Source organism: Protopterus annectens, chromosome 14.part0 (assembly GCF_019279795.1).
Source record: "Protopterus annectens isolate FY-2018-M chromosome 14.part0, PAN1.0, whole genome shotgun sequence".
In the NCBI taxonomy this organism is placed as follows: Eukaryota; Metazoa; Chordata; order Ceratodontiformes; family Protopteridae; genus Protopterus; species Protopterus annectens.
Window position 1 is genome coordinate 478369876 of NC_056748.1, and position 17321 is coordinate 478387196.

General features: G+C 41.9%; 1 protein-coding gene across 1 annotated transcript in view; it reads left to right on the plus strand.

Moving 5' to 3' along the window:
• MMS19 (MMS19 homolog, cytosolic iron-sulfur assembly component) overlaps nt 1-17321 on the plus strand; it is a 2295919-nt gene that overhangs the window by 1885299 nt on the left and 393299 nt on the right. The window contains exon 23 of the mRNA XM_044055580.1: nt 12962-13027. Within this exon, the coding sequence (XP_043911515.1) occupies nt 12962-13027 (66 nt within the window). The remainder of the gene's footprint in view (nt 1-12961; nt 13028-17321) is intronic.

Below are 17321 nucleotides of genomic sequence, written 5' to 3' on the forward strand. Positions count from 1 at the left end.
AACAATTTAGAGTACATGCTGCAAAAACTTGATGTTCACAGACAGCTCAGATTTTATTTGGATAGAACAAAAGATTTCAGAAAATCAGAACAGTTTTTTGTTTCATTCTCAGATTACAGGAGGGGTAGACCAGTGGCTAAAACAACTCTGTCTAAATGGTTATCTGATTGTATCACCTTTGCTTATTCAGCTGCCAATATGCCTTTGCAGCATAAGATTAAAACTCACTCAACCAGAGCACTTTCTACATCATCTGCCTTTTCTGCCAGACTTTCCATTGTTAACATTTGTGCAGCAGCCACTTGGTCAAAACCTCATACCTTTATCACTCATTACAAAGTTGACAAGGCCTCAAGGGATAGGGCCTCCTTTGGATCCACGGTCCTGAGAAATATACTTCCATGAGCCACCCGAGATTGATGGTGCTTGGGACGCTACCCATCAATAAAGAATGAACGGCGAGATAGAACAACTTCACATAAAGAAGGTATGTACTTACCATGACGTTCCATGTGAATTGTTCATCTCGCCTTCATTCTTACGTCCCTCCCTCCAACCCCCTCCTGGGCTGTTAGATGTCCGAGATGCTGGATCCATCCTGGTTGCTCACTTTTTCTATACCCTTTCTTGGGAGTGAAAGAATGATATATGGTATTAGTATATGCAGCAGACAAGATCTGAGGTAATTCTAGGTGCATCATGGGATAGGGACTTGGCCTCAAGCTATTTGAAGACCTCGAGCTTTGCAATTGGTTGACTCTGAGCCGAGGGATTGGCCCTGAACCCATCAGTAAAGAATGATGGCGAGATGAACAATTCACATGAAATGTTATGGTAACTACATAACTTCTTTTTTTAACAGTTAAAACTAGAACATGAAAGAGTTAACGTGAAAAACATCAAGAAAATAAGTTGAAATTAAAGTCCTTTACAATTGTGGTTTAAATGTTCTCTCAGTTTCAGTGTAGCAGACACAATGTCTAGAGCTAGAACTTTTTGTGTTGTCTTAAAGTAATTATTAGGTTTAAAATATAAAAGTGTTTTATTGTTTTATGACTTTCATGATCTGCAAACATCTGAGAGATTATGTATCTTTCACACAAAGATGTTAAATTCTGTTCCTGTTCTAGCGTGGGAACTGAAGTTAGGTGACAAAAAGTGATGTCATCCAAGCTAACCCAGCAGTAATACTTGATATTAATTTAAGAACTCTCAGAGAGACTCTGCATGTTGTATTGCACCTAGCAAGAACATCCATTCATCATTACCATCTGCACTCACGTTGCTGTAAGTAAGATTTAGGGCATATTATCTCTTTTAGATATAGATAGGAATATAGTAAAGATTAGTTTAGATGTTTTTTGTATTTATTTGAAACTGTCTTGTAATGTTATTTTAAAATATTTCCTGTGATTTTGAACTCTGAAGTTACTGTGTTGATTTATTGAGTATCATATTGTTCTTTTATTATTAACTATATTTAAATCTCTTTACGGCTGTTATTTTGAGACATATTTAAGCTCTTAGAGTACTTGCATATGTATTTGGTGGCACTGTACAGGCCACTCCTAAATAGCCTTGCGAGTCTTGGTCAGACTACAGTTTGGATTAATAGTAACATTACACAGTAGGATTGGACACCCTTTGTTAAGGGCCTTTACAGTAGCTGATAAGTAGTGGTTGGTGGCAGTGGAACCTACCTTATAGTCTGGGCAGAAGGGGGCATAGCTTGTAAACCTGTGCCAGCCTTTCCCAGGTGTATGTGTTTGTATATAAATCAAATCTCAAAGTGTGTGTGTGTGTGTATCAGCTACTTGGGAAGGGACACAAAGCACTGGTTGGACAGAGAGTGTGCTGGAGGTTTTGGCTTGGCCACTCAGCTGAGAACTCAACTCTATAGCTGTGCCAGTGGGGAGTCTTACTGTGGATCTGAAGAAAGAGGGAGAAACCAGCCCTAGATTGACTGTGATCTCTGTGTACTCTTAAGGGAAATTGCACTATACTGTGTGTGTACTTGTCATTCTCCCAGTGTGTACATCCCCCACTGTTGCCAGTGGTGAGGATTGAGCCTCCTTGATTACTGGGCCAGTGCTGGGGTGTCACAGGAGTCTGTACAGACAGTGGTGAAGCAATGGTGGGAGAGAATGTTGGATTTGTAGCAAAAGTAAAAGCTGGTGGCAATGCACATATCACTTTTACTCACTGCATGATCCATCGAGAGGCACTCATAGCCAAAAAAATCACTACAGTTAGATGATGTGCTTCATGATGCTATTATAATCATTAAGTTCATTAAAAGCTGTGCCGTTAACAATCGTCTGTTTTCAAACCTTTGCAAAGACGAGGACTTTGATTACAAAAGCTTATTAATAGATGCAGAGGCAAGGTGGCTCTCATGAGGGCGAAGTTTAAACAGATTATTACAATTGAAAGATGAACTTGCTATATTTTTGACTGAGCAGAAATCCAATTTGGTTGATTTTCTTCACACTGACTTATGGCTTTTAAAACTGCAGTATTTGTCAGATAGTTTTGAAAAACTCAGTTATTTAACCTTGTCGCTTCAAGGAAAAGACTGTAACATATTTGTGTTAAAAGACAACTTTTTAAATAAAACTTTCAGTTTTAACATATGGAAGAATAAGGTAGAAAATTGTTCATTAGAAATGTTTACAGCTACAGATGATTTTATAATTGAAAATGACCTTCCCAAAGATTTAATTGTAAAAGTTTTAATTGATCATTTGAAGTATCTGGGGAGACAATTTCAGAAATACTTCCCTTCAAATTTTGATTCTAAAAATCGTATTTGGGTTTGTTAACCATACTCAGTTGCAATGAAAAATGTCAGTCATCTGCCATTAAAATCTCAAGAAAAGTTTGCCAGGTTATCAAGTGACACAGGTTTACAACTTGAATTTCCCAGAAAATCATTAAATGAATTTTGCCTCAGGATTAGGAAAGAATTTCCAACAATTTCTGAAATGGCCCTAAACATAATTCTGCCATTTTGTACCATGTATTTATGCGAAGCAGCATTTTCAGCAATTGATGGTTATAAAATCAAAATATCAATTAACTCTGAAAAACATTGAAGGTGATCTGCGTCCTGCACTGTCAAATATTCAGCCAAGATTTAATTCTTTACGTAAGAATAAACAAGCACATCCATCTCATTAGTATGCAAATTTGCTTTTGTCTTTAATAAATGGTAATAAGTGGTAAAATTATATGTATACCAAAGAATTGTTTTGAAGTAAATTTCCTTTTGATTTATTATCAGTAAATGTATTATTTGTATATGTATTTTATATACCTTTATATCCAGTGTCACATAAAATTTTCTCTTGTGAAAATTGGGTCACTAGTGCAAAAAGTTTAAGAAGCCCTGGCAGAGACTATCCTTATTTACATGTGACATGACTATCTCAGATGCCCCCTTCTAGGGTTGATGTCATCTTTCACAAAGCCTTTTAGTGTGTAGTGAAGGACTCTCAAAAAAATAAAAGTTTTTTTTTTTAAAACAAGAAACCTCTTTATTAAGTTATCACTTATGACATAGGCGATCATACATTTATATAAATGAAAACAAACCATATTGACTTATTTTCTGTTGCAAACAAACTACATCACTTATAATTTATCCAGTCATTGTCAAACATTGCAAAGCTCATTCAGTTCTTGCCTTCCCTTAAACCACACTCCTCTTCCAAATCATTATTCTGCATGTATTGTTCCCACAGTTCCCATTTTTCTATGTAATTTGCTCCTAACTCTTTCTAAAGATCTCGATTCCAGTTGCTTTATGTCTGCTACTATATTTACTACTTCTTGTACATATGGTTTAGACTTTGATTTCCATTTTCTAGTAATCACTTTTTTGTCATCCACCAGAATTAAACTCAGCAAGGCCTTACTATGTTTAGGCAATTCCAATTCTGTATTACAGCTCAAAAAATAATTTCCTTAGTTACACCAGTTTGCTCACCCATTATTTCTGATAGAGTGATCTGCAGGGAATGCTGAAAGTCTACCAACTGACTACACTAAATGTTCCCAATTACCTGATCTGAAGTAGTTAACTTAATTTATCTGCAACCTGTGGGTATTTGGATCCATATCGGATCCGAGCCAGCAACATTTTATCAAGCATCTGCTCCAAGCTCCTCCCCTTACACATAATCCATCACCTCTCCTACCTTCCCTCAAATCTCATTTGCCGCTTCATGCGTACGCATCATGGTCTCTGTAGCTCCAGGTTGGGTAGTGTAAGTGGAACTTTTGATTCTTTAGTTAGTGCGTGAGAGTAGTTGTTTGTGATAACCCTTCCTCCCCTTCGTCTTGTTGTCGGTTTGTTAAAAAAAAAAAAAAAAGTAGTGAGAAAGTTTGTGTTTCTTTCTTGAATAGAGTAGGCCTAGCCAACCCCTGAGTGTGTGTGTGCCTAGTTTAGTTTTTGGCTCAGTGGAGTGCATTATGGTTGACCAGCCTAAACCAATGTTCAAGAAATGCACAGAGTGTGGCCACAAGCTTTCACCGGCTGATGGCCACACTCTGTGTGTTATTTGCCTTGGTGTTCCCCATCTTAGTTTGCCATGTGCTGTGTGTGCAGGGTTCAGTTCCAGAGCCCTTAAAGAAAGGAAGGTGAAACTGGTAGTCAAGGGCCTGCTACCAGTTTCTGCCTTAGAGGCGATGGCCTTGATATCGGCTCCTGTAGCCGACCAACCCTCCCTCAGGCTGGGACTCAACCTCCCTCTAAGCCTGCTGAGGCGGGGAAAAAAGCTGCAGATAAGGACAAAAAAGAGAGAGAGAAAAGGGTAGAGAGGCACCGCAAGCGATCTCCTGAGCAGGAGCCTTTTCCCAGTCCACCGGTGAAAGTTGTTAGGACCACTTCTCCTCGGCTCCATTCCCCGAGGTTCTCCCGGGAGCCGACGGAGCCCTTGGATCGGAGGCCTTCTTCGAGGTCGTCTCATAGGGCCAAATCTGAGTCGGTCACCTCCTCCTGGTCGACTCTATCAGAGCTTGACGTGGACAGGATGATGCGTAGATTCATTCGGACCCAAATCCAAATGGGTGTCTTGCCAGGCGCCTCTCCAGCTGTAGAGGGGAGACCTGTATGCCCTCTTCCATCCTATCTCTCCCTCCCTGATCCGACCATTGGTCTCAGAGTTTATGGATCCGAGGATCCTCGGAGCTGGGGGTTTGGCACCGATGGTTCCCCCAACCTCAATGCAGGCCATTACCTTGAGTTCCTCAGATCAGACTTGTTTAGATCTGAGCAACTCTCGGGGCCGAGAACAGAGAGCTGGATCTGAGGGAACGGAGATGTCTTTCTTCGGCTCCGACTTTGTCGGATCTGAGCCATTCCTTCAGAACCCTGGCTACCTTGTCCTCGGCCCCTATCCTCACGACGGAGCCGGGGAGAACTTATTCCTTGTTGGTTGCCAAGGAGGTGCGCTCTCCTTCAGCCTTCGACGTGGTGGAGAGGGTTCTCTCCCAGGGATTGAGACACCAGCCCATTGCCTTGGACTCCACTCAGGCTGCCTTGGATTTGGTCATGACTCCCCATCAGCTTGTCCCAGGGACAGCCCGTGCCAGAGGACCCCCAGGTGGATCCCATTGTGGAACCCCCCATGACTTATGAGCCCTCTTCAGAGAGTCCCACTGAGGAGGCACCACGTAAGCATTCATGTAAGAGGAGGCACATGGACTCCCCTGAGTCCCTCACAGAAGATACTGACTTGGATGAAGGTGAGGGTTCCCCCTGGTCACCTCCCGGGGATTTCTCCTTTGGAGACATCATGGAAATCCTCCACCTGAGGGGGAGGTTGGTCAGCCCCAAAGCCCTCAACGGACAAATCAGTATTCTTGGAGGCCTTTGGCACAGGCCCATCTACATCCTGGGTGTCCTCTGCTGCAGATCCATTAGTGGATCTTATCACCACACGGGCATGGAAGGAGCCTGACACCATAGAGCCAATACCCAAACGCCCAGACAGGATCCTTTCTCCTCTCACAGACAGGCTTGGTACAAGGGATACCCTGTGGATGCTATGGTGGTGGCGGCTGCCACCAAGAGAGAACTAGCTCAGGAAAGTTCTTCGATCCACCCTCCGGACAAAGAGTCTAGGGTGGTGGACTGCTTTGGGAAGCGAGTTTTATCTTCAGCAACGTTTTCCATACGAGCGCTGAATTATTTGGCACATGTCATTCGACTCCAGCAAGACCGAGTCACGGAATTCGCTGTGTCGCCCCCAGAGTCCTTGCCACCAGAGGACAAGTGGCTGTTCTTGGCAAAAATGTTGACTCTGAAATCCATTTCTAACACGTCCATGCGTCTTCTTTCCCATGCAACAGAAGGAGTGGCTAGGGCGGCTGGGACTGGCGTAGCTCTGAGGCGGCACGCCTGGCTCAGACTCTGTCAATTCACAGATCCCTTTAAAGGCGTCTTTCACGAATGCTCCCTTTGACGGTTCCTCCCTTTTTGGGAAGACAGTTCGTGACACCTTAGTCCAGAGTGAGAAGGATGGAAAGACACTGTCTGACGGAAAGACACTGTCTGCCATTGGAGTCCGCTTCTCTAGCCCTCAAAGATCCTTTTCTAAGAATCAGAGAGGGCAGAAGAAGATGTGGTTCAGAAAATCTCAGTTTTCCCACGGCACTCAGGATAACTCATCCCCTAGAGGCAGAGGGGGTCAAGGCAGATGCCGCCCCAGTGGCAGAGGGGGGTCCAAGGAACTTTGGGTTGAGGGAGACCTTCTCGGACCGACCCGTGCAGCAACCCTGAGGGGTTGCCCGACTGTCCTACTCTGGAGACAGTCGGGGGAAGATGGTCATTGTACCTAACGGCTTGGGAGTCCATCACGATGGACCATTGGGTGCTCCAAATAATATCCAGAGGATACTCCATCCCATTCATCACCCCACCTATGCAGTCAAAGTGCCTCCCGGATGTCCCACCCGCTCAAAGGGAGGCCGCAGTGCACGAGATTTCAAAGCTGCTTTACAGTCGGGCCATCGAATCGGTCCCCCCAGATCAGTCCGAATTAGGAGTTTACTCCAGGTTCTTTTTAGTGTCAAAAAAGATGGGGGACCTCAGACCCATATTGGACCTGTCTACCCTGAACCTGTCGGTAGCCAAGCAGAAATTCCAGATGGTCACCTTACAGTCAGTTCTACCTTATCTCTGAGGATGTGACTGGATGTGCTCGATAGACCTCCAGGATGCTTACTACCATATCAAGATTTGCAGAAGCTCCAGGAGACTTCTTCACTTTTGGCTGGGAGCCAGTCATTTCCAGTTCAGAGCCCTATCCTTTGGTCTCACCACAGCCCCCAGGGTGTTTACCAAGGTTATGGCAGTAGTAGCGGCTCACCTGAGGCTTCAGGGGAATTCAGGTGTTTCCTTACCTAGACTGGCTCCCCACTGCTACCACCAAGCATCTACTTTGCATGGCCAGCGACTCCTTCATGCATCTCGCAGTCAAACTAGGGATCACCATCAACATCTTCAAGTCCCACCTAAATCCGACACAGACCTTGGAATTCATAGGGGCACGGTTGGACACTCTACTATTACAATTTTTTCTTACTCAGGACAGGATCCAGAACCTATGGGCCCATGTGTCGGTGATCCTTGGCCCCAGGACACCGATGGCGAGCGACATTCTCCGTGCCCTAGTCTCCATAGCAGTGGCAATTTCAATTTTACCATGTGTGTGCCTTCACATGAGGGTGCTTCAGTGGACCTTGGCAGTTCAGTGGTCTTGGTTAGACCTCCCCATGGACTACCCTCTATGGATCAGCAAAGCCTGCAAGTCTTCTCTTCTTTGGTGGCACCAATCACTGGAAATCTTGGCAGGTCACCCATTCTTAACATCCCCAGCCCAAGCCACAGTGACCAAAGACGCCTCCCAGCTCGGATGGGGGGGGCACTATTTGGGAAGGACAGTCCAAGGCATGTGGTCCCAAACCGTGACCAGATTGCACATCAATGTTCTGGAGATGAGGGCAGTGCTTTTAGCGTTGCAAGCCTTTCACAGTATTCTCCCCTGGGAATGATTGCAGTTCAGCCAGACAACATGTCCATTGTCCGGTACATCAACAAACAAGGAGGGACCAGATCTTACCCTGTCTGCCACAAGGCCATGAGAGTGTGGAAGTGGGCTATTTCCACCAGTCGGTTTCTGATCGCAACACACATCCCGAGATGCTCCAACATTTTAGCGGACAGATTGAGTCCGGCTATTCTAATGCCATACGAGTGGTCTCTGAAACCGTCAATAGTGGAGGAGATCTTCCTAGCATGGGGTCACCCTTGCTGCGATCTCTTCACATCTCCTTCCAGCTCGACATGCAACGAGTTCTTCGCTCTAGTCCCCTTCCCAGGGGACTCCCCCAGAGACGATGTAGTCCATACTTGGCCTCCCGGGTTACTGTATGCCTATCCCCCACTACCTCTAATTCTGAAGTTTCTTCAGAAAGCATACCGACTGGGGTGCAAAGTGATCCTCATTGCCCCATTCTGGCCGCATCAAGTGTGGTTCCCCTTCCTCATGCTCTAACTTCTCCACGGATTCTAGATCCCTGCCCGGATCTCATATCCCTTCCCTCAGGCATCAGTCCGCCCGACCTGGACAGCCTCAAGCTGACGGCTTGGTTGCTCCAGTTCCCCTGATCACTAGGACTCCTGGTTTATCATCTTCGGTAAAGAATATTCTATTGGCATCCCTCAAAGCTTCCACTAGGAAGGTTTACCGCAGCAAATGGAAACACTTCTCTATTTGGGCTTCTCAAAGAAACATAGATCTATTTACTGCCCCGGTTCCTGCAGTCTTGGAGTTTTTGTCATATATTTTTTAACAAGGGGCTAGTTTCTCCACAGTGAAAGTACAACTGGCAGCCATATCTAATTTTCATATTGGTGAAATTTGAATGCTCTGGCCTCCTTGAGATTGTGCAAGGCCTTTTTAAAAGGTACTTTTCTCATGTGTCCCCCAGTTAAGAATTTTGTCCCCCCTTGGGACCTTACTGTAGTTCTGCAGGCATTGGTGGCACCCCGTTTTGAACCAGCAGCATCAGTAGACTTAAAATTTCTGTCCTGGAAGACAGCATTTTTAGTAGCCATTACTTCGGCTGAAAGGGTTTCTGAGATCTGCCGTGCCCCCCTACTTGATTTTTCATAAAGACAGGGTTTTACTTCGCAAGAACCCTTCTTTCTTACCAAAAGTGGCTTCTGAATCTAACATTAACCAGATGATTAATCTGCCTGTGTTCTTTCCAAATTTCCAGAACAAGGGTGAATATAAGCTGCACTTGCTAGATGTTCATAGACAACTTTGCTTCTGTCTACACAGGACTAAGCAATTTCGTAAGTCTGACCAATTATTCATGTCCTTTTCTAGACCCTTTTTGGGCAAGTCCATTACCAAGGTCTCCTTAGCCAGGTGGATTACACAATGTATACTGCAAGTCTATAGGGATAACCTGGTCCTATTAAAGCCCATTCCACCAGATCTATGGTAACTTCTTCTGCTTTTTGGTCTAGGGTTTCTCTGGATGATATATGTGCAGCAGCGACCTGAGCAATGTCACATACATTCATTTCTCATTATAAGTTGTATTTGATCTCTAAAGGGAGAGCATCCTTTGGCTCTGCGGTGTTCAGGAATATCCTTCCATGAGGGCCTCCCAGGAGTTTTAATAGCTGGGGACTCTGTCCCACAGGTTGCAGACAAATGAAGTTAACTACTTCAGATAAGGAAGTTATGTACTCACCATAACGTTCCATCTGAATAGTTATACTTCATTTTCTGCAACCATCTCTCCCTCCTGCCCCCGAACCTGTTCTAGGTTAACGTTATTGAGTTACTAATAGTTTGGTTAGTGGCAAACTCGATCTGAGAGAGAAGGTAGGAGAGGTGAGGGATTATGGGTAAAGGGTAGGAGCTTGGAGCAGATGCTTGATAAAATGTTGCCGGCTCGGATCCGATATGGATCCGAATACCCACAGGTTGCAGAAAATGAGGTATAACTACTCAGATGGAACGTTATGGTGAGTACATAACTTCTTTTTTTCCTACATCATAGAGGAAACAAAGTTTTGACCACTGTGAAGGTTGGCCCTGCTGTCCTTTGGTTTCTTTTAAGCTACATGTTTCTTCTAGAAGCTGATTCTGTAGTGTGAAGACGGTTTCCAGGCATTAGTCAGTTTTTCTCTGTGGCTCAATTGACTAGATTTTTCACAAGGATGACCTCACTAGTGTCGTATTTACATGCCTAGCTACTCCTCTTTAATTTCTCAAGTCTTTTGGGTTCCTAATACTATGATGGGAATGGACCGCATTCCTAATTCAAAATATGATTCAAGTTCATAAAATTAGGATTGTTTCAATCTTTGATGTTAACCAAAAGTGCTCTTTGCAGCACTCGCAATGTGTCCAGTAATGATTCCTCCTGCAGTTCATATCGAGTTACATGTATCGGTGACATATCTAAATATGATTGTAAATTCTTTTTTATAAGACTCATTGCTCCTAGTACTGTTTGAACTGTCTGTATATCCTTCTTCCACACTGCCCTCGTTTCTGCCTGCAAATCTTGGTAGTTTATGATTTTCTGTCTCTCTGTACATAAAACACTGTAGTCACTAGGTGTAGCAATTTCAATGATCAGTGCTACTTTTGTCTTCTTTTCATGGACTACTGTATCTGGTTTTCTCCCATCTATTTTTTCAGTTGTTAGTAATGGGTGATCCCATATGATATAAACTTCATTATTTTCTATAATGCTTTGTGGCTTATGCTTCCAGTGCTTTCAGCTACTTCAATCCCCATGGCTACCATGTGGGATTGCACGAGTGAACAGTTCTGTGCTTTGAGTTTGCCCCATCTTTAAAGCTGTCAGCATGGTGTGATGGATTCCAGATGTGGTCATAGACAGACCTTCTTAGAATTGTTGGGTTCCACTTAACATAGACCTATGTAGCTTCTGCTGAGCTGTTGGGACATGCTCAAGCTGTACTGTTTAGAGGGGTGTAGCATATTTTTCTTGTGGTGCAAAGTAAATGGTTATACTTCCATCTGTTTCTTTCTTTCTTTCAAGCTGGACTTCAGCAACCAGATCGATGTGTTAAATTCTGAATGGTGACCTTTGAGATATTTTTCCATCCTGCAGCAGGACTCTTGGATTGTGTCATTACACATGGTGAACACCTTCTGGCACATCAGCATCTGGGCCACACAGGTTAATTCATTTTGCTTGGTGTCACTTTCAGTACAGAATGGTGCCATAAGGCAACTGGCCGTGCCTTAGGACTTGGCTTTTCATGTAGATCCTTTTACTTCAACTGAGCATCCCATTTTGCATTTCACAGGTGATTGAAGCCACCTGGATTATTTTTACTTACTAAACATTCTCTGCTGTATGGCCGAAGTTCTCAGTCTTGTCGGACAGGGAGCCCATGCTGCTTCATTCATTTAGTTTATAGGTGATCCTGTCCTATTTATGATGCCTTTTTATACTTGGATTTTTGTTACTCAATGGTCAAAATGCATGTTACCGACACCTGTGCTTAAAGCATTCTTGTGGAATGCAGAAATGTGGTTCAACACTGACTGATTAACACGCTCCTTAAAAGGATTCTGCATCTTTGCCTATCTTCCAAGAATGCTTTTCTGTCGTTTTAGTATTGAATGTTGAGTAACTGGCTAGTTAGTGTTGTATTTTGACTGCCATGCTCAGTGATTCTAATTATCTCTTGGAAGACACTTCTGTTGGTAGCTATTACCTCTGCTCATAGTTTTTCAAACTGTATGCACTTATCTGTAGGGACCCTGTTTGGATTTTCAAAAGATTTTGGCGCCTGTGAGGACTAATTAAACTTTTGTCCCAAAGGTAGTTTCAGTTACAGAATGTCTTTTAAACTAGTCCATTCAACTGTGTGTTTTCTATGCAAGGTAAGAGTCTTTAGCAGAGAGAGAGTCTTTAATATCTTGGATATCAGCTCCAGTTATGCCTGAAGAGGGTATATGAGTTCAGGGAGACGTTCCACTCGTTTGTTTTCCTTGCTGCAGCAGAAAAGGCTTGCAGTGGCAAAGCAAAACCTTTCTAAGTGGATTGATAACATTTTTGTATTTTACTGATATGTGGAGTATTACCCACTGCAAAATATTGTATTTAAATGTCACACTGACAGAGGCATGGCATTTCCATTGCTCCTTTCAAACATGACTATGTTAATGTTAAAGATTTTGTGCAGCAGAGTCTATGGATTGTCTTCTTACACCTTGACTGAGCATTGTCGCTTGGATTTTAATCCCAGGACTTTAACCTTTTTGTGATTTTGTTCAGCCCTTACTCTTTGGTATTCCTGGGATTCTGACTTCCCATAGGGGTTCAGATTTTACTGTTTGGATTATTTCATTTACCAACTACATAATGCCTTCAAAGTCAGATATGCCTGATATGTTTTAGACATGTTAATTGATAGGTAGGTGGTCTTTTGTAGCAGGTACTTTTGACCCTCCTTTCATATACTGTCTCTGGACATCCACTCCACCCAGCATTTGAGGATGGATTTTCTTATATGTTGCAAATATAAAATTCTTATTTTTTGTGGCTACATTTTTTATCTTTCAGGTTGTGCTTATTTAGTGCATTGGGTTTACACTGGTAGTGTAGCAACTGGACAATCCCTCTTGGCATTTGTTATAACAGTGTGCACTACCCAGAAGAGTGCAACCCCCTCCCCCAAAACAGACATGGGAGTTGCAGAAAATTCTGAAGTGTGCTAGGATGGGGGATGTCAAAAGTGAAACTCGCAATAATTACTGCAGATAGCCTTCTTTCAAATTAGCTGATATGATGATTATGTTTCTTTTATGCTCCATGGTGTACATCTTATCTGTTTTAATGTTGTGCTTATATATTTTCTTGACTAATTGTATAATTTTTCATTTTTAAGGTAACAAAAGCACTTATCCTACGGTATCACCCCTTGGCTGAAAAGCTGACAAATGGTAAGCTCACAGTTTGGCTATGTTTCTGGACTTGGGTTATCAAAATAGTTTCTGCAAAGTCTTATAATTGTGGCTGCTGATGCTCTCCTTGGGTCATATAGTTTGCTTGCTGATTTTCCTTTCTTTCTTTCTTTTTTTTTTTTTTTGCTTTGTTTAATCATTGTTTTTAGACATGACATTGTTTTCATTATTTAAAAGGTGATATAGGTACACTCGCAGTAATTTTTTTAAAACCCGAGTCAACAGATGATAATGCTTAGAGTTTTTCATCCAGAAGGTGCTGTGCAATTGAAACATATCGCTATGTTTTATGACTGCCTTTTCTCTACAGGCATGTATGTAGACCTGCAGTATCATACAAGTGTTTTTTTTTTTTGTTTTGTTGTTTTTACATACTTGTCCCATTGTGTAATGCCACCTTAAACAGACACAGAGCAACCTTTTTGTAGCCCTTAAATAAGTTCATAGCTGCTTACAAGTCTTTTGATTTCTGAGGATATTAAACATTCCCTTGGTAATTATTAGCCCTTGTACTTGGCAAATTGGTCTACAAAGATTAGCTGCACAGGTATATACTGAGTGCTTGTTTGTTTTCACCTATCAGTAATAGCCATTATTACTAACTGGGGTGAATTAGCAGTTACCCATCCATACATCCAAGTTACTTTTAAACAGAGTAAGAGAAATACTCTGCTTTATGTGGAGGGGAAGCCATTTCCATAGAAGTGATATTTTTTTGATACATACCTATCCCTCCAGCATGTTCTGTTAATTTTCCAAAAGAGATTAAGTTTCCATGAGTGGGTGTTTTTGATGTCACTGGATTTCTGAATTTGTGCAATAGGTCTGATAGAGCAGGATCTGTTGAGGCTGGATAAGCAAGGCAGGGATTGGTTCTCAGTAGACTGTATGATACAGGGAAGAGAGACAAAGCTTTGAGATGCTCTGCATAGTTCTTATGATTTTAGGCCCTGATTTTTTTTTCTTGTGAGAAAGTGTTATGGTTGTTCAGCTGTGACAAGTGTTTAGACAGGTACTTACCGAAAGTGGCATTATACTCAGTGATTGGCCTAATGAGTGTCAAGCATAGAGGAATGATAACATCCTTGGATATGGACTCTATACCTTTTAGTATAACCTGTCTAGTGAAAAAGGACATCCTTACCATTGTGGATACATGATGATCAAAGGGCAGTTCATTGTCAACATAGGTTCCCTGATCTCTAACTACAGGATCAGTTTTCAGGGGCTGTTGTCAGTGTGGTAGTTACAAAGGGAATTCTTGCTTGCTACAGGATATGATTATACATTTCTTGGCATTTGGTTTCAGTAAATGGTTTTGGCATCAACTGTTTGTTTGGGAAAGACCCTCTTGAAGGATTACAGTATCCTCCGGGGAATTTAAGATGGCACCAAGTTTACAGACATCTGCAGACTTGGTCAGCCACAATCCCTTAACATTGGCTTTGACCTCCAATAAGTACATGCCAAAGAGGAGTGTCCTGAAGACCGAACCCTGTGGCACTCCACTAATGAATAGATCTTTTGGAGGAGGTAGAGCCACCAACACTTAGTTTCTGTATTCTGTTTGCTGTCCATTGAGTTACATAAGGGTTAACATTCTGCTGAGAAATTTTATCTATGATTTCTAAGTGTGGGATAGTGCTGAACACCTTTATAAGCTCCATATGGGCAATGTGCACTGGTTTGCCCTTGTCCATTGCCTCAGTGACTTTTTTTAAAAATGGCAGACAGGTTAAGTAGGCAGGACCTGTCCTTGATGAATCTGAACTGAGTAGGGTCAAGAGTATGTAATTCACCTATATATATATATATATATATATATATATATATATATATATATATATATATATATATTGCAAGGCTATGGAAAGGATCCACAAGGATCCTTTCCATAGCCGTGCAAATGAGGCTGGGCAGGCTTATGCATCTGAAATTACCTGGGCCTGTTGTAGCTCCATTAGTAGGCAGCCTGGTATGTTACGTGGCCCCACAGATGTAGCCTTAGATAGTGCCTTGAAAACTTCTACGGAGATTTGAGGATAGTAAAAGTGGGTATTTAATCTAAGAATATTGAGGGGAAGAGGTGAAGTTATAACTGAATTAGTCCAGTAGTGGATTGGCAGTGTATGTCTGAGTACTATTAGCTCTGCACATCGATGGGCATTGTTTCTGAGATTTCTAACATAAAGAAAGCTTTGTGGTTACCTTTCACCTAAGTGCCTATTTTTACCTCGTATCTGGTTCTGTGTAATTTGATCAGGATTCAGATTTACTTGTTTAGTTCAGCAAGATAATTTTTGGCTTGAGAGTTAAATATATTTTTGCATGCGGTGAGTTTTTACTTTTATTGTAGAACCAGTTTATGTTAAAGTTCTGCCATAGGGGTTTATTTTTTTAATTTTGAATTGTATTTATTTCTGAGAGGGCAGCTGCATCTATGCAACTATTTAGTTGTGCATAGAACTTGGCAGTAAAGTATTCCACAAAAGCATTGGGATCGTTGAGGTGGAATGGTATTTAGAATATAGTTAGATCATCACTCAGTTTTAGCAGATTAACTTTTGCATAGTCTCTGAATAATGAAGTATTGGATGCTTCTGGCTTCATTCTTAAGGTGAGTTTGACTGACATGGTCCAATTTGACCAGGGAGGAGATTATAGTAGGTGGGGAGCATAGCTGTCCCATATTGCTAAGGAACCAGACACCAACAACAGCCAAAGGAAAGGTCCCCACCCACCAGCCCCCATCCTTATGGTTTTCTGGAAGAGTGAGTGGATATAACATTTCTGTATACTCCAATCATGATAAACCTCCAGATAATGCATTGTATAGCCTTTTTCTGTAGTTATATTTATGTCTATTTGTATGAGAATTACTTCTTTATGCTATAGCCAGCAAACAAGATCTGAGATATTTGGGATTGGTGCATTCTGGGTAAGGAAGAAGCCGGAGAGTTCTAGGTTGCCACGAGCTTTTGCAGTGTCTGAGTTGGAACCTACATTTCGGATCTGAACCCATCAGTTGAGGAAAAATGAAAATGGAAAACACAGATGGAACATTATGGTAAGTTCATAACTTCTTTTTTTGCTTAATGAATATGAAGGTGAGATTTTTTTTTTAAGAATATAGACATCTCCACCTTAAGTCCTTACTTCTAATGCAGTGGGCATGTATGATTGATAGGCATTAAAGCCCTCCACTGATGGAGTGCTATCATAGGTCTTGAATCAGGTCTCTAATGATGACGCATATATCCACGTTAGAAAGTAGTGCTTGTAGGGTGAGGAGATTTTTAAGGCTCCTAGCATTGAGCAGCAATATCTTAATATTGTCTTGATTCTGTTAAGTCATGTTAGTAGTTTTGGAAGACTATGCCTAAAAAAAGGTACTATGGGAATGGACAAGGCTTTAGCCAATATATACGGAAGCCTTTAGAGGGGGAAAGTGCAAACCATCCCTGGCAAAGCAGTTTGGACTGTCTACTCTTTCTTTCCAGGCTGATATATATTGTACCTTCTTAGAATGGCATTTTGTCAGATTATATGTTGTGTTGTAGAAAAAGATCATTTACCTTACATTTTTACTGCATAATTTACCAAAATGTGGAGTATTTATTTTAATAGGCTAGTATTGGACAGAATGTGACCACACTATATGGTTTGTATTAAAGGCCCAATCTGTGTAGAAGTTCTCAAGTTCTTTAGGGACGTAAATCTCTCCACATTTTATCAAACCTGAATAAGTGGTTTGACATTGTTTCACCAAGCTGTCTGAATGAGAACAATGGGTTTCAATATGTTTTTCTTATGCATACTCTTCACTTATTGTTAAGGCCTCCAGTTTAAATATTTTCACTAACTGTTTCTATTTGTTGATTTGCAAGAATGTTGCTTGCTAGTGATTGTGGACAGTCTGACAAACTTGGTGACTAGGTTTAAGTGATCAAGTATGTGTCACCATCACGGAATAAAGTCACATAGGCATATGTGCCCTGGATGTGGGCTCTTTGAAGTAAAAGCTGCCAGATTGTGATTAATGGACAAGGTTAGCTCAACCAGGTAACCAGTCGAGGAGAATCCTCTTCCAGATCAATTGATAAAGTCAGCATATATTATGTGTTTACTGGATATCCTGAGCACTTAATGAGTCCAATGGATCATAATCAAATTAGATAGTCGCCTGTTAATAATGTAATGTGAACCTTTTGTTATGGGATTTGATTCTGTCTGGATTATTAATTAATACATGTCATACCCCCCTCCCCATGGGGATGGCTTCAT